Below are 22,931 nucleotides of genomic sequence, written 5' to 3'. Positions count from 1 at the left end.
GTGCAGTCAGACCATCTGTGGCTTCAGGATGCCAAACCTACACTCCCTATACAGCCAATGGAGAGATATCTCATATTCAGGCCACCTGCTACAGCTCTAACAAGAAGTGTTTCACCTCCTTCTCTCAGATCTGCTCATTGATCCTTGGAATGTAGATGTCAATAATGACAATTCACTCTGTTATGAGTGACTGAGTTCATGGGTCTGTGACAAGTACACCATCAATGCAGAATATATAAAGCATCAAAAATAACTGGGAAGTATCCCGTACTTGTGCTTGAAAGACTTTGAATCAGAAGGTCTGCAGATGAGAACTTGTGAATCTTCTCTTCACGGTAAGATAATATAGCTTTTTCTAGCCGGGTGGTGCTGTAAGCAAAAGACCGTCCCAAAGTGCAGGAATGAGCTTGGTATGCTCTTGGCACTGTGCAGGTATAACTCAAAGGCAAGGGCAGTTTCCAAGTGGAATGACTGAACTGGGAGAAGTTCAAAATGTAGGTAACCTCCAGGGAGGTGAAGCAGTGAGGGTTGAATGACAGCACAAGAGGCAGCTGGGTGCTCCTGCTTGTAGAAATCTGCTTTTTAGGGAAGCCTTCCTATGGAGGAGGAAAACCTTCGGACACTGGCTGACAGGAATTCAAGACATGCTTTCAGTAGAATGGCACTGACATTGTTTAACATATATTTTTTCCCCTCTGAATGGGGGCTACTTTGCTATTCAACATTAACCTAAGCCCAATAAACCTAAAGTGTAAAAAGTATTCCTGCGAATCTCTACTATTCCCTGTGATGGGTAGTGCTTAAATAGTAAACTTGGAGACAGCAGTGTGAAACACAAAGGCAGGAAGGGAGAAAGTGTTTACCGTGATGTGCAGAATGTGTCTCTTTGCCACAGCCTGGAAAGCAGCTCCTAAAAGCTGGCAATGCTCAGTAGCTGGAAGACAATACAACTAATCCAGACATGCTCAGCATGTAGAATTACAGAATCTCAGCCTTGTCCTTTCCTCACAAGCAACAGGAATTAGGTTCCTTTTTTTCCCCAAAGAAAAATATCACATAAGTTAGCCCATAAGTTAGAATCCAGGAGAGATATCATGTCTGCTTCAGACAGTTTCCCTCTTCTGAACGTGGGGAGAAAAGAAATAATTTCACAGTGTCAGAAATGCAGGAATTGTGTTGTTGCATGGAAGCTTTGCAAAGGCAAAGCCAAAATCTGAGCACTTAACTTCTTTTTCTCCATATTATTAATTTTTCCCTGAACTTCAGCCAAACTGCCAATTTGGAATTCATATCATGGCTTAGTGTATGGAAATTCCAATAAAATTAGTGCTGTCAGTTAAGAAGTAAACAATGTGAAATAAAAGAAAGTGAATGGGAGAAAAAGAATGCAGAATAAAATAGACAGTTGAGTTAGATGGCCTAAAATTTTCTGTTAGTGAAAAAAATCACTAGATCCATTGTACAATAACAAAAATTGTCAGAAAAATATCTCAGAAATACTTTTTCACACACACATATACACACACACAAACACGCACATGTCTGTGTGTATGTACACTTCTCCCCACTATATCCCTTACTGCTTTTTCTTCCTGCTTTCTCCCCTATAATTTTTTTAGGAGCTGATATATGTAATTTTCATTCTATTCTCCCAGAATAAAGTTTCAAAGGAGTTCTCTGACGTTCTTTTTGGCTTTTGAGGATTAAAACAAAAAAATAAAATCAAAGAACAAAACCCCAGACTTTTCCCACATTTTTAAAAGCTTTATATTCCTGCATTCTGACACAGACAGAATCTACAGGACAGTTCAAACAAGTGGGTTGCTATCCTCTCTGTTTCTATGGAAATGAGTGTCAGACCAGTTAAAACATAGCACATTACAGTAATCACTATATGGTGATTATTTAAAATAACAGCACATTTTTCCCAATCCAGGCTCTACTTCTATGCATACAAGCTGAAAATAATTGTAGAGAAGCATGTTCCATAGTTTTTTTATAATTCTAAATGTGTTTTGGAGGCTGTAAGTTGTCACAAGGTGCTATGGATAATAAGATCTAACAAGATCTTCAAGTGTGCTGTAATTTGAACTTGAGAGGACCAGTTCTGTGAGCCAGAGTTAGGAAACTTTCTTGTGCGTGTAAGTAGAAGTTTGAATGAATATTGAGTGCTGTACTTAACCCAGCAGGTTTAGAAGGAGGGGAAATATTTGCTGTTTTCTGCTGTTTTTTGACTCGCTTCAGAGAGAGCAAACTCACCTGAACAAGTTTTGAGTTTTGTGTTCATGAGCTGCTCCTTGACCAAACTAGTCATAACACCATAGAGACCCTGACCAAGGGTCATAACACCAGTCATGACACTGGTCATAACATCTTAAAGACCAAGACAGAAGATGTGACCTATGAAGTCTGTAAAGCCAATCTCCTCACATTTCATTTGGAATGAAACCTCACTCCATTTCCTCACCACTTGCAGCAGAAAGTCCCCACTCCTCATCCTTCTGAATGCTGCCAGTCTTGCTGGCACTTCTCCTGTACACAGATTATTTTTTCTAGCAGTGCACCTGGCACTTGTATAGACACGAAGTAAGAGGCATGCCCCATCTTACAGAGCTTACTGCTGGAAACAAGAGAAAACATGACCTAAGGTGGAGGCAGAACAAATGCTCCAAGGGAAAGGTCCTGGCTTTGTTGTTCTTGCCCTCTTAAAGCACCCAAGTCATCCCTGGTAAACTCCTGACATGGCACTTCAAAGACACATGGGAAAGACTATGTGTCTTGCCTCTCAGTTTAGGAAGGACATTAGGACAGAGTGGCTGGGTGGATCACAGCCTTGGAAATCAACTCCTTTGTGAAAGTGCTTTATTATGGGTGTATGAGCCTGCCTTTGATGGGTTGTTGTCACTGTTCCCCTTTAATAAGTATTTAAGCTAAGATTTTCCAAAATGACTAATGGTTATGTAGTTGAAATTCAAGACTGAAGCTTTTTAAAGCCACAGAATCAATGTCAAAACACTGAAAAAGCTGTGGCTTTTCCAAGAGCCTTGAAAACATCAGGCTTCAAGGTCTCTCGAGTTAGGTATGCAAAGGCATGGAAAACTGGTAGTGTTTCAGAAAAGAGTAGCTCATATCAATATCTAATCAGTGAAAGTTAATAGTTTTGAGATCCAGACCTCAGGCTAATTCAACCTGAGCACTGTGAAATTAGAACCAAATAACAGAATTTGACAATAATATTGCAGCGATTCTAAGTGCCTGCTTTTCCTATCAGGACTGTAAGGGCTTCCTGGTAAATTCTGTGACTCAGTGACTGTGTCAAACTAGCTCAGACTGGATGATGCTTGAAGATTATTCCATGTGTAGAAGGTGGGAAGGATTTCAGTCCACAGAAGATATCTCAAGCATCGCAATAGATACTCAGAGCTGCTTTCAGCACATACCTCCTCTAGCTCTTCACAGCCTGCTCATTGACCTCCACACTTTTCTCTCCCCTTCTTTTCTGATCTTTCCACCCATCTTCAGCACCTGGGCACACAGCCCAATTCCAGACTCACATCATGCTCTGACTCAAACCCCTGGTGCTCATAATGCCTTGTGGACAGGTCCTTCCATATCGACAGGCTCTAGTATTCCTTGTGGGAGGAAGATAAACTGCCATTAGTCAGCCTTTAAAATGCACTCCTTGCACTCCAGCTAAAATAACCATGGGACTGGGGGAGGAAGAGGAAAAGGAGGAGGGGTGATTTTGTTTTACAGCATCAAGAGTGAAAAAAGTTGTGGTTTTACTTCAGCCTTACCGGCTCTCATCTCCTGGGTTCACACACTGTACCTGCACATCACCTGGACTCCTCGACGCCAAACTTGTGGAATTCAGGCTCTGCAATGACTGTCTCCAAGTGTGTGAGCTAGCACTGGGCTGATCCGAGCAAGGATCATGGGAGTATGGGGCACAGGGCATTTGGACATGTGATGACAAAGAAGTGATAGTGTTGGGAACATCCCCTTCTCAGGAGGCTGTGCTGAGGAAGTGGTCCTGGTATCCCATCTCTTGGCAGCATCCACCCTCTCTCCTTCTGTGACCCCATGCCTCAGGAAAGCAGGAAGATTTGACAAAGAGCTCTATTTCACACTTGAAATTTTGGGAAAAACGAAAGGAAAGTTTTCTGTGGAATAATTGTGTAAACTAAGAGTGAACATTGAGAACTACAGTTTTAAAGATGTGATTTTGGATTAAATCCATTCCCTCTGAATGCTTTCTATAGTTAATTTATACATATAATGAAAAAATTATTTTAAGAAACGAATGCATTTCCTACCGAAGTAGTGTAAGGTAGGGGACCACAACTCACATATGGCCTTGAAGTGAAACCACCACAGGGGTTACTGTAACTGGGGCTCCAGTGCCCAAATACCAGTGGGTTTAAAGAACAGGTTTGGGCTGGGATTAGCATGGGCTGTACAGCTGTGCTCAGGCAGAGGCGTGTCAGCACTCTGACTCAGAGGTAGTCCCTCATCTGTAGGGAGAGGTTGTAGGTCCGGAGATCAGGCTGAATTTGGGAAGGGTCATGAGGACGTATTTAGGGAATGATGTAAATGCATATCAAGAGACTTAATCTGGAGGGGTGGCAAGTATTAGCTATAGAACAGCAAGCATCTACAGCTAAAGGCTGGAGATAGGGACTGGCTAAGCAGGACAGGAGTGTTTAAGGCTGAAATCAGAACAGAAACCTTGGTGAAGCCTTTGCATAAGAAATGGCCTTATCTGCCAAATCAGATTTTTGTGTTCAGGGTTGCATGAGTGAGGATCCTGCAGAGAAGAAAAAGGTTCTGGTTTGGGAGGCAAAGGCAAGTTAGGCAGGACTGCAGGGCTGGAGCTTGGCTGTTTACATACTGTTCAGGGCAGTAAAGTCTTCAGAGGTCGTGTTGTGGCTGAGGCAGGAAAGGGTCGCTTGGCTCAATTAGTCTCATATCTAGAACTGTTCCTTGAACAAGATGGAGAGCTGAGGTTCATGCAAGGGACCAGGAATTGTTTTTCAGACTAGAAAATGCCAGAGGGGCAGTGTGTAACTTGGATATGATGATATGTTCATCTGGCAAGAATTTCGATTTTCTGAAAACTGGGCAGCTCAGAAGTTACTACTTGACTCATTCGCTGCTTCCATCTGTTGCACACGTAAGCACAACAGAGCAGATGCATTTTGTCTGAGCCTGACCTCTTTGACTGGCCCTCCATAAATGCAGCTTGCCAAAAAAACAGACTTGGGGGAGGAAAGTTGTCAGATAGAATAGAGAAAGACAAGGACACAGGCTTCAAAGTGCACTCCAGCAGAACATGGACGTGACCTGGACGGAAGTGAAACCAGCAGTCTGCTTCTCCAGCCTCCTGGAAGCCTCTACACAGGCAGTGAGGGGAGAGAATAACGGAACTTCAAGGTGAAATAAAAATAATTTTCAGTAGCATTTTTCAGTACTCCTTAAAATACTAGAACTCCTATGAAATATGGCGTAATAACTATCAGGATTGTAAGTAAGTCCGGTCACTGGGACTTTTACCTTGAAGATCTCAGTATGGGTACTTTGAGCCTTTTAAAAGCTGTGTGAAATCAAATATTTTTTCCTAGTTCTACTAGCTCCAGCCTTCCTTTTCATCCCCTCAATAACAAATCAACTCCCTCTTGAGAATGTTATTTACTTTCTGTATTATGTGCCTACCAATTTCTGGAATTGCAAATGTATTTGGATACCTGCATAAATTTAAGTTTCAAGAAAACCTTAAGGTTGAAATAGGATTCCAATCATCCAGAAGAAGCCACCAAAAATGTTTTATGGAAGAAGTGAGAAGTCTGTACTGTACTTTTGCATAGAATTTGCTATACTATGGTAAATTCCAAATGGAACTGCCATCTAAACAAGCAGAAAAAGAGTTGGAATGTAGTGAGTTAAATTTAAGTATTCCTGGAAACAAGAATTATTAGCAGAGCTTGGAGCATGTCGTCACTAGCAGCAGTAAGATGCTTTTAGCTTTGTTCTCCTAAGTTACTTGTAAAAAGCCCTTGTATCTAGTGTCTAGCAATTCCTATTTTCCCATTTCCTTTTTCTCCCCAGTTTCATGTACTCCTTTTATTTTACCCTTTTGTCTTCTAACTGCACCTTCTTTTATTTTGTTCCACCCTCTGCTCTCAAAACATCACAGCACCCTCCATCAACGTGAAAGCATTTGTTCATCCTAAATCTTAGAATGACTGTGAATGTTGCCCTCTTCTGGATCACTTTTTTTTTTACAGTATTTTGCTAAAAAAATAACAGTTTGAAAAACCCCAGAAAGATACTAATGTTGCCTTTATTACTTGCACATATGGGGGAAAAAAAAGTAAAAAAGTTTGGATTTGGATAGATCTTTATTTTCATTTTTTCTTACTGAAACAATCTCCTTTATCTTCCACTACTGTTTCAGCTGCTGTCATTCCATACGTAACAGTTTATTGGAACAAGGCTTTTACCATTCCTCCTTATCACTGTGCTTGTCCTGGAATAACTCTTGCTGAAATCAAGGGAAGAGTTTAGATTTTTGTTAATCTCTAACCCTGCCGTCTCGCAGTGGGAAGCCGTTCCCCCTTGTTGTGTCACTCCCTCCCTTGTAAATAGTCCCTCTCTCTCTTTCCCATGGGCCCCTTCAGGTACTGGAAAGCCACAGATAGGTCACCCCGAAGCCTTTCCCTTTCCCTCAAATAGAGGAATATCTGAGGAAGTTCTCTCCCTGCTTCCCGGCACGCCGTGTGTTTCCCTTGCACTCTAAATTTAATCCGTGTTGGTTCAGGATCGCAGGCGGCTGCAGTCCTGGGAAACTGGGATGACAAAAGCCTGCCTGGCCTTGCAAGCAGCGATGGATGAGAGACTGCCGCAGATGGGATATTGGGAAGGAATTCTCGGCTGCGAGGGTGGGGAGGCCCTGGCACAGGGTGCCCAGAGCAGCTGTGGCTGCCCCTGGATCCCTGGAAGTGTCCAAGGCCAGGCTGGACGGGGCTTGGAGCAGCCTGGGCTAGTGGAAGGTGTCCCTGCCCGTGGCAGGGGGTTGGGATGGATGGTGAAACGAGATGATCGTTACGGCCCCCTCCAAACCACTCCGCGATAACTATTTTTAACTCTTTTTGTCCACTTGAGCACTGACGGCTCGGAAAGCCCTAACACGAAGGCTCGGCCAGGCCGGGCAGGGGCTGCCGGCAGCACCCCACCTCCCGGGGGCGGGACGGGCCCGGGCCGCTGCCGCTCCGCCCGCCCCTTCCTGCGGGAGAGGCGGCGGTTCCGGGGCGGTGCTGGGCTCGGGCATGGCCGGGAAGCGGAGCGGCGAGGCCGAGGAGCGGAGCGGGGAGCCCGCGGCCAAGCGCGCCTGTGGCCCGCGGGACGAGGAGTTCAATGGCACCCGCTTCAAGGCGCTGCTGCGGGACCCCGCGGCCGCCGCCAAGGGTGAGGGGGCTCTGCTGCGCGGGAAAGGCGCGTGCTGAGGCGGCGGCCCCGGGCTGCAGCCGGCCCAGGGGACGTCGCGGGGATGGCACCAATGCTGGTGGTGGTGGCGGCGGTGGTGATGGCGCTGATGGGCAGGGCCCGGCCCCCGCAGCGGGTCCCACACGTGGCGCTGGTGCCCCGGTGACTCTGTGGCTTTGCAGGGCTGGAGACCTTCGTGGCCGTCGCCAAGACGCTGCCATCGCCCCAAGTGTACGATGTCGTGGAGGGATACGTGAAAATTTCCATGGAGTGTGCTGAGATATTCAAGCTTCTCGATGGAGAAAGGAAGCCTGAAAGTGAAGTGAGTTGGGCGTGGGGGTTGAAAGTCACTGCCTGACGGCTGCAATCCCAACAATCCCACCCTGGAGAAGAACCAACAGAAGGTAACCAGGGAATCGTCACGGCCCTATGGCTGCCAGAACTCAAAGAGCATTTGGACAAAGCCCTCAGGCACAGGGTGGGATTGTTGGGGTGTCTGTGCAGGACCAGGAGTTGGACTGGATGATCCTTATGGGTCCCTTCCAGCTCGGGATATTCTATGATTCTAGGAATAAATGCTTTGTGGTGTAAACAACTCTGATAATTTAATATGGGTTTGGTTTGTTTTTTTTTCTGGAAGTAGCAGTGGCAGAAGCACCTGCCAAGTGGGAGATGCTCTTTTCAGTTCATAGATGTTCCTGGATTTAATGATACACACAATCAATAGTCCCGTCCAAATCAAGCTGTTCAGGTTCTTTAAATGTTATCAAAAGACCTTTCAGGAAATAAGGGGATCGATAGAAGCAGTTAAGAAAGCAAAACAAAAGTGGTCCAGGTTAAAGTAAATGTTTTTAGATATCTCCCTGATACATCAGTATTTTTGGGAAGCCACTGGTAAAATTGACCTAATTTTTCTCATCTCAGCTGGACACAATTTATCCTCATCAGAATATGATGAATGAACAAAAAGTTCAATAACTTTTCACTGTGAATGCTGGTGCAGCATTGCTAACTGCTTACAATGTAACATTGTATTGTGTTCTTTTTAACCATCACTTGCTGCTCTTTGCCTTACAGTATCATTTTTGTCTGTGTAATGACAACCTGTGTCGTGTTTAGTGACGGGCTTTCGTCAACATCCTTTTGCTTACAGGGGCTGATGTTTGTAATGGGCACAGCCCCAGAGCTGTATGGATTTTGGATTCTTCTGGAAGGTATAAATTGCAACACTGGAACAGCCCAGATGTTTTTCTCTGGCACATTTCATTTTTCATCATCCACTTAGGAGCTGTTGTCTCTTGAAGCATTGATTCCTTGAAACTACATGCTCTCAGAAGTAATCTTTTCGAAGAGGAAGCATTAATTTGGGAGACAATCTAGACGTTAATGTCACTTTCATATGTGGAAGCTTTCCTCTTGGAGTAGCGTTATTCCTTTTATTAATGGTGGTTATTACTGTTTGCTCAGCTAATAATTTCAAGTCCTACATGATATTGTCAGATATCAACATACTTCTTTATCCTGCAGATGCTGTTAATCTTTCAAGCTCTAGAAGCCATTTTACTGAGGACAGCCAGTGACCTCTCCCATTTTTCTGTTGTGGGAATGAACATTGTCAAAAAGTTGATTCATTCCTATATGAAACTGGTCTATGCTGCTTTGTATTCTGAAAATCACAGGTAAGTCTTCCTGGTTCTCTGGTGGAGAATCTCTGTCAGTTGATCTGGAGGAACTGTACTAGACATTGCAAAATTCATCTTGACTTATTGCTAATAATCCACCCTTATTTAAAAATCCTATTTCACTTGTCATAAAGTAATTGCCTGTGGAAGTCTTTGCAAAGTGCAAGCTCTGATACAGCAAACAATCCAGTGCCGTAGGTTGCTTTCCTGAAGCTGTAGTTTTCGTCGGTTGGGCCTGTCCTAGTGAAAGCTAACATGGGTGGTACCTTGGGTCTTGTTATTTTAATGCTACTTGATTTGTGGGGTGAAATGTACTGTGTGGAACAGGGCTGGGCAGTGTTCTTGTGATGGCAAAAAGAGCTGCTCTTGAGTGGTTTATTTCCCCGTGTTTTTTTGAGTCAGGTTTCCATGTTTGTAGTGGATTTTTCTCTTTCAGGCTGGCTTTTCTTCTGTAGTTTTTCCAGCCTCTTAAATCTGAGGTCGTTTCTGTTTAATAACTAACTGTGTTATCTAGTCCAGACCAAACAATTTCTCATGCACATTTGGACAGGGTGAAAGACGTTGCAAACGCCCGAGACATTTCAATGCAAACCTGGGAGGAAGAGGAGAGAAAAGAGCAGACTGAAATTGGCTTGTCCAATGACTCATCTTTCAGTCTTTGAGCAGAACTGGAGAAGCTTTCTCTGCTTTCCCAGTTCATAGACACAACTGTGCTTCCTGCTCTGCACAGTTGATCTTGTTGCAAGCAGGCATTTTAGCTGGATAGACAATCTCAGATAGGTATGCTGGAAACAAATTTTGAAGCTGTGCAAGATCTGCACTTCTGATTAAATGTTTAAAGATTTCAGCTTCTGGAGAAATCGTTCTAGAACCTGCACAGAGGAGGCTGCAGATTTCTGATGGGAGATGCTCTGCATTTTCTGTGCGACCTCTTTGATGTGCAGAGGGATTTTCTTTACTGTATGTCTGCATGGGATCTCTGCTTGAATCACATGGCTTTTTACAGATTGTCCATGACAGAAACATGATGGACAGGTTACAAGCCTGTTCATGGATAGTGGCTGTTCAGATGATGGAGGTCTGCAGTCTTGTACCCAGTGGCCCTGACATATTCCCACTGAAATAAATGGCAAACCTCTATGAATTTAGTAGTCCGTAGAATCATAGAATAATTAAGGGTTGTCTAGTCCAACCCCACTGCCATGAGAGGTCATGTTCAAGCTGTTATTTTTGGCACTTTCTCCCTTTAAACTACTTTATAAAGGGAATATCCAGCCCCACGTTAGGGTTTAATTTTGGGGAAGAGTGTAAAAAGGTGTTTCCTTCTCCCTTCTTCCTTCTCCTCTCTTTCCCAGCTGCTGCTATTACTGCCTAAAAGAATTATTTCGTTTGTTTAACTTCCCTTCTATTTTCCCTTTAAGTTTTAATCTCTTGGTTTGGTGGTTTGTATAGCCATCATCCCAGAAATAACCTGCAGGTTTACCTCTGCTTTTTTTTTTTAGGATGAGCCGAGGGTGCCTCACGTTGTTGTCGGCAATGGTGGCTCAGGGCCCGGATTCAGCAAGGGATGTATATAGTCATTTTGATTTCAATAACAAATACCTGCCTGGATTGTTGAAAAAAAGGTGTAAGAAGGTAGGTTAAGGTGCTGTCTGCCATGGAATGCTATACTATGGCTCCATCAGCTTTTTTAGCCAACTATTTAGAACAAAGCTGTTGCCAACGTTTCTTTGCTGTATTTTCATCTGCAAGAACTTAACTCTCCCGTCCCGTCCTGTGTCAGGCTGAAGTCCTTGATTGTGCCTGACTGGACATATGGAAGTGCCTTGTGTGTTTCCAAGAAGCTTTGGAGAAATATAAATGTACGGTTTCTATGAACTGCCCTTCTAGTGTCTAAAACAGAGTTGAAGTGATGGTAAACTCCTGAAAACTAGTCAGTCTTTTTGTGGTTTGGTCCCACTGAAGTCAGTGGAAGTCGGAGAGGGGATATTGCCCAGTACTAATACAGAGTAATTGCATTTGAAAGCATAAACAAGAGTTCTGAATAATCTGTAGCTGGAAATCCTTAAGAAGAATACATGAGTGAGGAGAAAAAGTCACTCCCATTTTTCCAGAATAAACTATCTCTTGTTTCCTCCCGGTTTATTAAAAATAGTCAGGATTGACCCAAACCAGTGCTTTAGAACAGAATATTAATGTGTCCTTCCAAATGTTAGCACATAACAAATCCAGTATTACTTTCAATGCTGACATACTGTTTCTGGATTTTAAAGATTGCAGATTCACACTTGCAGAGTGAATGTGTACGTTTATGTTGGGTTTGTGCCATCTGAGATGAAAATTCAGACCTTTTCTTTATAAAGCAATCAAGTGGAAGGCAAAAAACCAAACACATCCCTTTTTCCCTGGAACCACCTTTTATAGTTCTGGAGCTGTCGCATTCCATGGGTTTTGAGCTCACTGCAGAAGCTGTCTGCAGGAGTATCTGCACCCTTTATTTTAAATGCTTGGGTGGAGGCTGTCGATCACAAGCTTGTTAGATACGCGAGTAAGATACGAGGAAACAAGCATCCAACAGGTCTTCCTCTTGCGCAGCTTTCAGTGAAATTATGTCACAACTGGCTGTCAGAGGTGAGTTTTTAACACAAAAATACTCGGCCCAAAGCTTACAGCAAAATCTTGTTTCTTTCTCTTTATTTCTTCTTTCAACCCTTTCAGGAGTCCCTGCTGCCTTATCTTTAGCCTACTTGGAATCTTCTTTCAGGCTTCTTTACACACAGCTTAATTTTGCACAGCAGGTTTTGAAAGAATTGTAAATCATGGCGGTGCTCTGTCAGGAAGTGATAGAGTGATAGGACGAGGGGTGACTTTTTATTTGAAAGAGAGTAGATTTACATTAGATATTGGGAAGAGATTCTTGGCTGTGAGGGTGATGAGACACTCTCCAGTACAGGTTGCCCAGAGAAGCTGTCACTGCCCCATCCCTGGAAGCGTCCAAGACTGGGTTGGATGGGTCTTGGAGCAGCCTGGGATATTGTGAGGTATTGCCATGTGAGATATTGCCCATGGCATGGGGGTGGAATGAGGTGATCCTTACGGTCTCTTTCAAGTCAAACCATTCTGTGATTCAATGTTCATATCCGATGATGCTGTTACAGGCCAAGATTTCACTGATTCCACTGTGCCTGAATTGGTAGTTTTATATTAGCCCCTTTTCATGGGCATTCTTGTGAACTGACTGAGCAGTGCACAAGTGAGGAAGTTCAGTGATGCAGGGTTTGGCATGAAACTGCTGTTAATATTTCCTTCTTCTTTAAATTTGTGACCTGGTCTGATATATTGAGAATTGAAAAGCACGTGAACTAGTACATTTTCCTTTTTATGTTAAGGTGAACTGCTTAATGCAAGAAGTTTTTTAGCTGAATACGCTGTGGATGAATTGCATGTAAATATATGTCTAAGGCTACATGCGATGCATTTATAGAAGTTGTTTCATTTACCCATTTGTGGCACTTCTAGGGATAATCAGCAGCTGCAGTATCAATTTTGCAGCTGGGAACAATCTGTGTGCTAACAGTATTTTTTAATTTTATATCTTTATGTTTCCAGGGGAGAACAGATGTCCGCATGGCCTATATTCAGTTTGCTCTCTCCTTTCTCATTGCTGGTGACAATGCAATCTTGGCACAGGTGCTGGAATTAAAAGGTACTTCATAATTGCTTGTTGGGTTTTTGTTTTCAAGGCACACTCATTTATAGGTGATAATAAATATGACCTAATTAAAAACGTGAACCAGGTAGAGAGCACTAATAAGAAGCAAAATATATATTTTTAATCTTATTACCTAAAAAGCTTGAAACTTCTTTGGTAGTCTAGCAAATAGGCCTCTTCTGCTTGAGAACAATATCCTATCTGCTAAAGCTTTGCAAAAATATAAAGTCTTTGGTGACACAGATGGAAAAAAAAGGTAAATCTAATATAAAACTTGGAGGTCATAGAGTCAATAAACAGAAAAAAAATTCATGGCCTCCGGCCTTGCTCGTAAGACAGTAACAGTGCATATGCTGCACTAACTTTCTTTTTAAAAAGTGTTAAGGACTGTGTGTACTTGATTTGCCTTTCTGCCCTGTGAACTGTGACCCTTGGTAAAGTTATGAGATAATTCAGAAGGGATCTAGAAATACTGTTTGAAAAAAAGTCCTTAAGCCATTAGCTGGCAGCCGGTCATTTCTCGTATGGCAAGGGACTGAGAACTGGCTGTAATTATCTACTTCTCTTGCTCCTGCTACCCCAGGGCTGCTGATTTCCTTTAGGTGCTGGCAGTTGTTCAGTTCTTTCAGGCTGGGGATTGCACACCTCGGCCCAGTCAGTACAGCTGGCTTTCATTCCCCTGTAAGAGCCCCAGGTTCTCGATAAACTGAAGTTGTCCGACTTTGGGATGCACCGGTGAGCCAAAAGATGAGGCATGTGGTTGGAGGTGGAACCTCCAAACATTTGAGAATCATGCAGTGAAACAATTGCCAGTGCTTCAATGGAAAGAATATGAATTTACTTAAATTTTAGTATGGCATTTCAGGGCCCAAAATGTATTTAAAGTTGACAGATGCTGTAGCAGTGTTAATCAGCAAATTAGCAAACTAGCCAGTCAAGATGAGAGTAGGTTTGTCAGCAGCACTTGCTCATCACTGTAGTCATAGACACATCGTTCTTCTGAGCTCTGATTGCTGCCTTTTGGTTGATCCTGGGATATAACAGCGAGATAACATGGAAGAGGAATGGGTATGAATTCCCTGCAGCATTTTAGTATGAAAGGAGCTTTCACATTCTGACTTAACATTTGACATGTTCTCTTAGATTTCATTCCAGATATTCTTCGCTCTGAAATAAAGGAAGACAGAGTTTCTACTGTCAATCTTCTGCTCTCCACGCTGAGAACTAAGGTACGATGCACCCTTGAAACTGTGTTGTCCCGTGTTTTCTGTTTTCCTCACTGCTGGAAACGGTTCTGCGGTGATTTCTCACACAATGTTTAGTTCTTAGGGCTGCCTGCAGTGTGCAGCTGCAGTGTCTGTGACTTATCACATGTGTTGGAGGTTGGTGGCTTGGATTTATTACTGTCGCAGGATGGAAGTTCGTTCTCCTTTTCCAATACCCTGTTTTAAGGAAGTCACTGCAATAGCTTGTGCTTGAATGCTAATTTCAGCTCATCTTCAGAGTGTGGTGTCCAACATATTCTCACCTTTTTGTGGGTTGGGACTGCATCAGTGCCAAGCCTGAATGTCAAAAGAACTGGAGTATTTTTGGCACTTCCAGTGACAGTAAGATTGGTCTTTCAGTTAATTAGCCTCATGTTGAAATTGGGAGCTCAGCTAGACTTGAGTGGGTTTGTTAGCTCTGATCTGGGTAACAATGTACAGTCGTCTTTCGGGAGAAAAAGGATTTTGTGTGGTATTAGTACAGGGGCTGAGATGTGAAAGGGGTGTCCAGGAGCTGCTGGTTGCAGTTGAAGGGTGTGTGGTACTGTTCCCCCTCCAGTCTTGCCATTGAAGCCACATCCTGTGGTCCTGGTTAGCTGAGTTTTGGACTCACTGCTGGGATGACAGGGTTTCTGCTGCAGGAGATAAATTCTGTCACATATTTCTTGGTGGGGTGGAGGAGAAGGGAAGTCTTGTAAAACTGTCTTCCTGAGAACAGAGAATTTGTTGCAAAAAAGAAAGGGTACGTTCCACCCGCTGTCAAAAAGTACTGCTGGAAAGGTAAGGCTGCTCCCCTTTGATGTTGGTTTTTCTGGTTCTCTCATGGGAGACAGAAATTACCTCGTGCTGTATCAAGGATGAGACAGCAAAGAGGGAAGCAGGAATTGCTGAAAGGTGTGAGAGTTGGTTTAGTGGTGGCTGCCTTTCCTGTGCTGTTACCTTCTGAGCATGTGCCTGCCTCTTCCCTGGGATGCACTTGTTGCTTGTAGAACAGCTGCACCTGAGATGTATTTTATTTATTTAAAAATGTTTTTAGCTCCAGTATCTATTACTTTTTAATATCTATTCTGAACTACTGTAGCAATGTTACATAAGCTGTTGTATAAACAGTTGAGAGAATGAAGAAAAAAATAGTTCCAAATTTAGAGTGTAACCATAAGAGCCCGCCTCAGACTCAGACTTTTCACAACTGGCCAATTAAAGCCAAAAATGTTCTTTCATTTTGCTGTTGCAATAACACGAAAAAGAAGGAGAATAAAAAAGCTACCATTTAAGTGTAAAATAAACCTCCTTGAAACTTTGTTTTCCAAATGAAGCTTTTCCTGTATGGGAGTCATACATCATGAGCTGCTACATTATTGGTGGACCCCAGCACACTGTATGACTCATTCAGCTTAGCAAGAAAAATCAGAATTAAAACAATGCCAGCATTAAAACACAGCAGAAGAACTTTTGAGAAAGCTCTTCCACTCTGTATTCCCTTTCATTCAAACTTTATCTGTAGTAGGCTTTACCATGTCTACCCCTGGGTTCCTGTGGTTCTAATCTGTGGCTGTGATGCCTTAAACATGGTCTGTGCTCTTCAGCTGAACGTGAATGCCTGTCCTGTCCAGCATGTGCAGGGTTTGCAGAGGTTGGTGTAGGGTCAAGGTGGAGCAGGAGCATGTGAGGAAAGTGTTGACAGGACAGGCAGAACCTTTTTTCTGCCCTAGTGAGGAGAGCCAGCTCTGTGTGTACTAGAAGAATGAAGTGTGTTGCTATTTTACCATGATTTTGTGATAACTTGCAATAAATAGAAGAGTTTTGTTTTTTCTCACTGTTTTCAGGTGGTTCATAACAAAAATATCACCAAAACGCAGAAGGTGCGTTTTTTCACTGCAGAAGTGTTGCTTCACATCGCTTCATTGTACCGTTGGAATGGGATTACTGATGTCAGCCCTGGGGATTTAAAGGTCTGGTAATTTATTTCTTTGTTACTCTTAGTCCTTGTACTGCCTTTTCTTTCCCCACTCTTACAGCGCTCATGTTTTGAAACAGCTCCCAGTTGCTCTGAGCTTGATGAGCTCAAAAAGAGTAATCTACTGAGCCTATTTTAAAAGATTTCTGCTGCTTCTCGCTGGGTTCTGGCTACAGATTTTTTGCCTTTGTGTCTGCCCTCTTGTATTTCCTCTACCAGATGCTCATGACCCTGCCACTCCCATCCTGATATACTGTAAACACCCTTTGGAGGGGATCTGTTTCTAGTAGGTGTCTGCTTGGAGCTGTGCAGATCTTTGACCCCATTCATAATGGGGCATTTCAGTTCTGAATAATTTTAAGTTCTTACAATTCCTGGCAGTCCTTGTAAGTCATATGGTTCACGATTTCCCAGCCACAGTTGTCAAGAGTCTTCTCATCCTTAGAGATCTTGAGTTGTTCTGGATGTAGAAGGTTAATGGAATCATAGAATCACAGTCCTGAAGCTTCTCTTCTTGTCTGAACAAACGCTAGATTTTCTTTTGGCATTTCTCTAAGAGGAGCTGTATAAAATGTAGAGTGAAGCTGATATCTGTGATGCCAAATCTCATATGCCTCCTGTACTCCATTTTGGTTTTTATAGGTGGCTCAAGGTTCTGAAGAGGTGGGAAAAGCAGTGGTACGAGAACTTGTGCATAGTTTCTTAATGGACCTCTGCTGCTCTCTGAAACATGGCATAACGTTCTATGATCCAAGTCTTGGAACTTCTGGCAAGTAAGTCACTGGGCAGCTGGGATTGTGCGTGGATTTTTTGCTAGAAGCAAAAGAGACCTTACTAGTTACCGTGTGTGCCCTGAAATATGTGGTATTATTTCAAAGTAATGACTGTCATGCAGAAAACATGGAGGTAAATTCAGTTCTTACTTCTCTAAGCTCAGAAATTACACCAGGAGGGTGAGAGGTCGTGCCTTCAATTAACAGTTAGAGGAGCTGCAGAGTTCACATCCCATATAAAGTGTCAAAATAAGGGTTTCTTACTTAAAATAATTTTTTAAATCTTCAACAGGGGAGGAAATGTGGTACTTCTTCACTTCCTGCTTGGTTTAAAAACTGCAACAGAAGACGAAATGGTTGCTGATCTCATGGTGAATATTCTCAAAGTATGCCCAGATTTGTTGAATAGATACTTCAAGGAGACCCAGTATTCCTTTGTTCCTAGAGTGAAGTCTGCTTGGATGGACAACATGAAGTTACTCAAGAAGGTAGGAGTATGGGTGATGGTAAAAAGCCATGCTTGGAGCAGGAGGCTCTATAAACATTTAAACTGAACTGGGAAAGAAGGAATTGGTATAAAAAGTAGTGGAAAATGTCACGTCAGTGATATATTTTGAGATGCAGCAACATCAAAGCTCAGCTAAAAAAACCTATTGTCCTTTGTGAGTGTTCTGCTGCCTTTTTGTTTAGCTTAAAACGGGCAAGTAAGATCTGGAATCTATTGAAAAGAGATGGCCTTTAGCAGGGATGCTGGTTGCCTACAGAGGGTCCATTTAGTTGAGTAGGAATCTGGAGGATGCTCTGTAACATCTTTGCATAAAAATTGATATTTAATGTTGCCATTACTTTCGACAAGTCAAAATCCATCTGTAGAATGCTCCCCAGAAGAAGCTGTCATCTCTGGGACAGTATCAGAGATACTAAATTTTTGGTTTTTTTTCTTTCAGATCTATGAGGCTCAACCAGAGATCTCCAATTCTTTTAAGACTTCAGAATTTATTCCTCTTCCCAGGTTGCTTTCTATGGTGATGGTAACAACAGTCCCTGCAGTGTGCAATAAAATAATGTTCACCCAAGGGTTAAATGTAAGAGCAGTCTATAGTATTTCAGTGATTTTTCTGTCTCAGTTAGTACTGTTTAAGTGTGTGATCATTCAAGAAATTTCTGAAGTTGGTTAATTATGTGTGTTTTGTATTGTCTACCCCAGCATAAATATGGCTTGGGGAAGCACTGGAAAATTAATTAAAACCACAGATAATGATTCCAGGTACCTTTGACAAGCACCAGTTCTGCCACTGCCCGCTAGTGGTTTAGGCTGGGAATCTGAACATCTATGGATTCTTTACTGCTAGCCAAGATTTCGGAAATAATTAATTCATTGACAAATTTTAGCACACATTACAGATTCTGTGCAAAGCATAATCACCGAAATGTCACTAATTCGCTTCCTTCTTTTAGTTGCCCAGCACGGTGGTAAAGCACAGCATCCTGTCACTGGTATCCATGGTGCTGAGAAGAGCCCTGAGGAACATTGAGCACTGTTTATCTGAAGAAACTTGGCAAAGGTCACAAATCTACACGCTGCCGGCAGCGCAGGAGTTTGTGCAGCTCTACAGAGAAGCTGTCGGCAAGGTAGAAAGAAAGAGACACTTGGGGGCTGACAGGAGGCGTTTTGCACGCTGCAGACAACTGCTCTCCTCTGTACTGTCTTCTCAAGTGGTTGCAGCCTAGGAGCCAGGAGATGGTACCCTGGGGGAGGCTGTGGATTAAATGGTGAGGTAGGAGCCTATGTTTCCTGACACAGCTGTCTGATGGGAATGCAAATAAAATTCTGGTGAGACAGATTTGTAACATCAATAGCTGTTGTGCAGCAAATGACTTCCAAGAGAAGGAAGCAAGTTCTCCTGGTTCAAGTCAATGTAGCCAGCAGAGGTTACTGAGTAGTTACTAGACAAGAGAGCACTTGAGTTGAAAATATACCATGAGGAAGAAGAACCAAACATAAATTTTTCACAGGAAAGCTTTTCAATAAAATGTTCTTTCCAGTGCTCATATTCTGCAGAAGTGAAAGTACAGTGCTTGATTTCAGATCATTCCCTGATTGCACGCAGGGTCAGTTCCAACCTTTGTCACAGGAGCTTTGCCTTAAAAAGGAGAGCTGTTGCAATTTACCCTTTTTGCTTTTAGGTTTTACCGGACATGAATAATATAGTGGCTGTCTGGCAGTCCCTTCTGAAGCAAGAGAGAGAACACTGTGATGGCCCAGCAGAGAAAAAGGAAGGTGACGTCTCCACTGTGAAGGCAATGACTGAGACAGAAGTTGCTGAGCAGCATGGTAGGCAAAGCAGGTGGAGTTACCCCTTCTTACCTCTGTGGGAATGGGTGTTTTGAAACCCTCATCCCAGCCTTAACTTCAGCAGAATCCAGATCTTGCTTGTGCCTTTACTACTCGCCTTTTCTTTGTTCAGCTCTTCAGGCCATTAGAATTGCCTGAGAACACAGTTTAACATAGAGGCTGCCACTGCTACTAGAAGGCTAAGCAGTTTGGCTTTCTGCTGTCCCAGGATCACAGAATGGTTGAGGTTGGAAGGGATCTCTGTAAATCATCTTGCCCAACATCTCTGCCTAAACCTGGTTACCCAGGTCCGTGTTCACACAGCTTTTGAGCACCCCCAAGGATGAAGACTCCTGAACCTCTCTGGGCAACCTGTGTGGGTGCTTGATCACCCTCATAGTCAGAAAGTGTTTCCTGACACTTGGAGTGTTTCCATGTTTCACTTTGTGCCCAGTGCCTCTGCTCCTGCCACTGGGTGCTTCTGGGAAGAGCCTGGCCCTGTCACCTTTGCACCCTCACTTCAGGTGTTAACATGCATTGTTGAGATGCCCCTGAGCCTTCTCTTCAGGCTGAACAGTCCCAGCTCTCCCAGCCATTCCTCACAGGAAAGATGTTCCAGTTCCTTCACAATCTTTGTGAGCCTTTTCTGGGCTCTCCCCAGTGTCACCATGTTCCGGGGAGTCCAGACCTGGACACAATGCTGCTGGTTTGGCCTCCCCAGTGCTGAGAGGAAGGAACCAGCGCCCTGACACCAGAGCCTTTGGATCCTTCCCAGGCAACCTGCTCTCCTGTTGGGTGGCCTCCAGAATGTACTGGTGAATGGGGCTTTTCCTTCTCAGGTGCAGGGCTCTGCTGCTCCTCTTGTTGAACTCAGCCCTCCTGCCCTTGACCTTTCCATGCTAGTAGTTGTTTCACAGCCACAAAATAAAACTGGCAGGGAGACTTATATGCCTGAAAAATAGTTTTTGGAGAAATTTTTCTTTGTCCAAGTTATTTTACTGGGAGGTAATTTTTTTTTAGCAGTTAGTTGCTGTGGCTACACGAACGCTTGTATTGATGTAACACAGGAGTGGCATTATGAGTGTTGTAAGAGGGAGAAAGGTTGGAGTGAAGGCTTCAGGTTTCCTCTCTCAAACCCAGTCCCTCCTGAAGGGCTTGCTTCCACAGTCCCATTGCAGGGAGCAGGAAGTCTCAGAATTGTCTGCATCTTGGCCAACGGCCTGTGAAGTTTTCCTTGTAGGGTTGGAGATGAATCTGCAGCCACTTTTGCCCTTCACAGGGCATATTCCACAGAGAGACTTCCTGGAGCAAAGGGTTTTTCAGTGGATGTCCTTCTGTGCATCCCTTTGGGCAGAAAAATAGTTGTCAGCACTGACACTCCAAGGCTTGGTTGGCAGAGTGCTTGTGAAAACCGGCGGAGCAGCTAATTTCTGCAGAACTGTAACTGTAGTTCCTCTGCATTCTGAGGTAGTAATGCTGTGTCACTTACTCCTAGCTCGTTTTTTACAGCTTTATTTGCATTGTGGCCACTGCAGGATTCTAATGGGAGCTGAGACTCAGGCAAAGAAAGTTTATCCATGGCATTCATCCAGTTCTTCCTACCTCTCTGAGGAAGACCAAATTAACAGGAAAAAAATTAGGTGTTAAATGTTTTGGCCGTCCTTCACGTACTTTGTTTCCTTTCATTAATATGGGATGACAAGTAGCTTTTATGCCTCCTCATGTTACAACTAAAACCTGAGATGGCTTTTCCTAGGAAGTAAACAGTTGCCTTAAGTGCTGTTGGTGTTTCTCTCATACAGGTATTTGTTGTCTGCCTCTTGCCAAGAGCTCACATTGAGAAAGTATTATTCTGAAAGGGGAAAAAGAAAGAAAGAAGTCTTTAACTGAAATAATAAATTTGCAACAAATGGTAGTGTATGGTCTCCTGCACTTCCCCAGCCAAACCTACCTGACATTAGTTAAAAGTAGTGTAGCCAGAAATCAGCAGCATGACCATATCCTTTCCTTCACTTTTTTCCTGTTGTTCAGCCTTAAATTAAACAGCAACAGGGCCGGTGGGATTCTTACAGTGAGCGTTCAAGTGTTCAAGGTTGTGTTTTATACGTGTGAGCACTTCTGAGGCCAGTTAGAAATCGCAGCTCTCAATCTAAGCACTGAATAAGCAGATTTCATTTTGAAAGTATTCACACAGGAATTCTGGGGAAGGAAACTGGAGATTCCATGGGTGTTTTTCTTGTTCTTCTTGTTGGGAAGATAGCAGGTCATTCCCTAGGCAAGTCTGCTGGAAATACAATTAGTAATTCTCATGCTGGGTTATGGAGGTGCCACACTGTGCTCTCTTGCTACGAAGGAAGAAGAAACTAATTATGGAAACACTTTGTTTAGGTTCACATGATGCTGAGACACTGCTTCTGAAAGCTGCGCTGCTTCAGGTCATATGTCTTTACCAGAAGGTTGTGCCCCACTTGGTAGCGCGGAGCAGCTTTGATTTTAGCAAGCTACTAAAAGGTATGTGATGGATATTTCTATTTCCTCCACTGTTTTCTCTGGCTGTTTACAAAGTCCACAGCAGAAGGGAGTGTTTGCTTTTCTGTGGAGATAAAAAACTGTTTTCTAAAAGTAGCCCATTTTAGTTTCTCCACTGTGTTGGCATTTATTGTTGCTGTTTCTGCAGTGCTCTGGCACTGTTAAATTCCACAGTCAGCTGTCAGCACTATGTTGCACTCCAGTCTTCCTCTCCATGTGTCATATTCTTGGAAGTGTTTGGTCTTCGTGGGCTTTGAATTCTAATCTTTCTGAGGAAGACATATCTTCAGCTCTTAATGAGGTTTCTTCTAGCCCTGTGTCAACAATCCACTATCAGTAAGTTATTTCCAAACTCTGATTAGCTGTGACGATAACGAATTTTTTGAATGGGATAGTTCACAGAAAGTTTGGGGTGGGGGAGAAGCACCTCCCAGTTTGCCAGTGTCCTCTGAAAAATCTTGTAATAGATATTCAGCCTTGGTAGAGTCCAATAGGACAGAGCCCAAGGACCCCAAGGATCACCTTCTCCAAGCTGGGGGTCCTGACGAGGAAGAAATTGGGCAAAAATGCTAGGAGGCTTCCATGGATGGATAAGGAGATGATGAGCAAAATCACAGGGAAAAAAAAAAAAAAAGCTTTCAGGAGGTAGAAGTGAGGACAGGTGGCCTGGGAGGAATATATGGAAATTGTATGGGAAGCTAGGGGTAGGGCTTGGGAGACTCAGGCTCAGTTAGAACTGAGTCTGGCCAGGGCTGTCAAGGACAATGGGAAGGGCTTCTATAGGTATATTGCCAACAAAAGAAAGCCCAGGGATGATGTGAGCCCTCTCTGAAAGGAAATGGGAGACCTGATTACCCTGGACATGAAGAAGGCTGAGGTTCTCAATGAGTTCTGTGCCTTGGCCATCAATGGCAAGTTCTCCAGCCAAGCCTCCCAAGTTGGGAAAGGCAAATGCTGGGACTGGGAGAGTGAAGATCCTGAGGCTGCTGTCAGAGAGGGTCAGGTTCAAGCCCCTCTGAGGAACCTGAATGTGCTCAAGTCCATGGGACTGATGAGATCCATCCATGGGTCCTGAGGGAACTGACAGACAAAGTGGCTAACCAACTGCCCATTGTATTTGAGAATTTGTGGCAGTCTGATTAAGTTCCCACTGACTGGAAAAGGGGATATACAACCCTCATTTTTAAAAAGAAGAA

At 43.5% G+C, this 22,931-nt stretch overlaps 1 protein-coding gene across 2 annotated transcripts in view; it reads left to right on the top strand.

Moving 5' to 3' along the window:
- Positions 1-7,302: 7,302 nt before the first annotated feature.
- URB1 (URB1 ribosome biogenesis homolog) overlaps positions 7,303-22,931 on the top strand; it is a 49,292-nt gene continuing 33,663 nt past the window's right edge. The window contains exons 1-13 of one of the 2 annotated variants that reach the window (XM_069027160.1): positions 7,303-7,464; positions 7,665-7,804; positions 9,010-9,161; positions 10,667-10,799; positions 12,774-12,870; positions 14,020-14,105; positions 15,968-16,093; positions 16,741-16,871; positions 17,164-17,359; positions 17,819-17,956; positions 18,330-18,503; positions 19,059-19,206; positions 21,595-21,717. In XM_069027160.1, coding sequence (XP_068883261.1) covers positions 7,326-7,464; positions 7,665-7,804; positions 9,010-9,161; positions 10,667-10,799; positions 12,774-12,870; positions 14,020-14,105; positions 15,968-16,093; positions 16,741-16,871; positions 17,164-17,359; positions 17,819-17,956; positions 18,330-18,503; positions 19,059-19,206; positions 21,595-21,717 — 1,783 coding nt within the window. In that variant the 5' untranslated portion in view covers positions 7,303-7,325. Of the gene's footprint in view, positions 7,465-7,664; positions 7,887-9,009; positions 9,162-10,666; positions 10,800-12,773; positions 12,871-14,019; positions 14,106-15,967; positions 16,094-16,740; positions 16,872-17,163; positions 17,360-17,818; positions 17,957-18,329; positions 18,504-19,058; positions 19,207-21,594; positions 21,718-22,931 lie in introns of those variants that run through there. The other variant, XM_069027150.1, reaches the window with a different exon arrangement.

The sequence above is a fragment of the Aphelocoma coerulescens genome, chromosome 1 (assembly GCF_041296385.1).
Source record: "Aphelocoma coerulescens isolate FSJ_1873_10779 chromosome 1, UR_Acoe_1.0, whole genome shotgun sequence".
Lineage (NCBI taxonomy): Eukaryota > Metazoa > Chordata > Aves > Passeriformes > Corvidae > Aphelocoma > Aphelocoma coerulescens.
The sequence above is the reverse complement of the archived record's forward strand: the minus strand, read 5'-3'. Positions and strand labels throughout refer to the sequence as shown.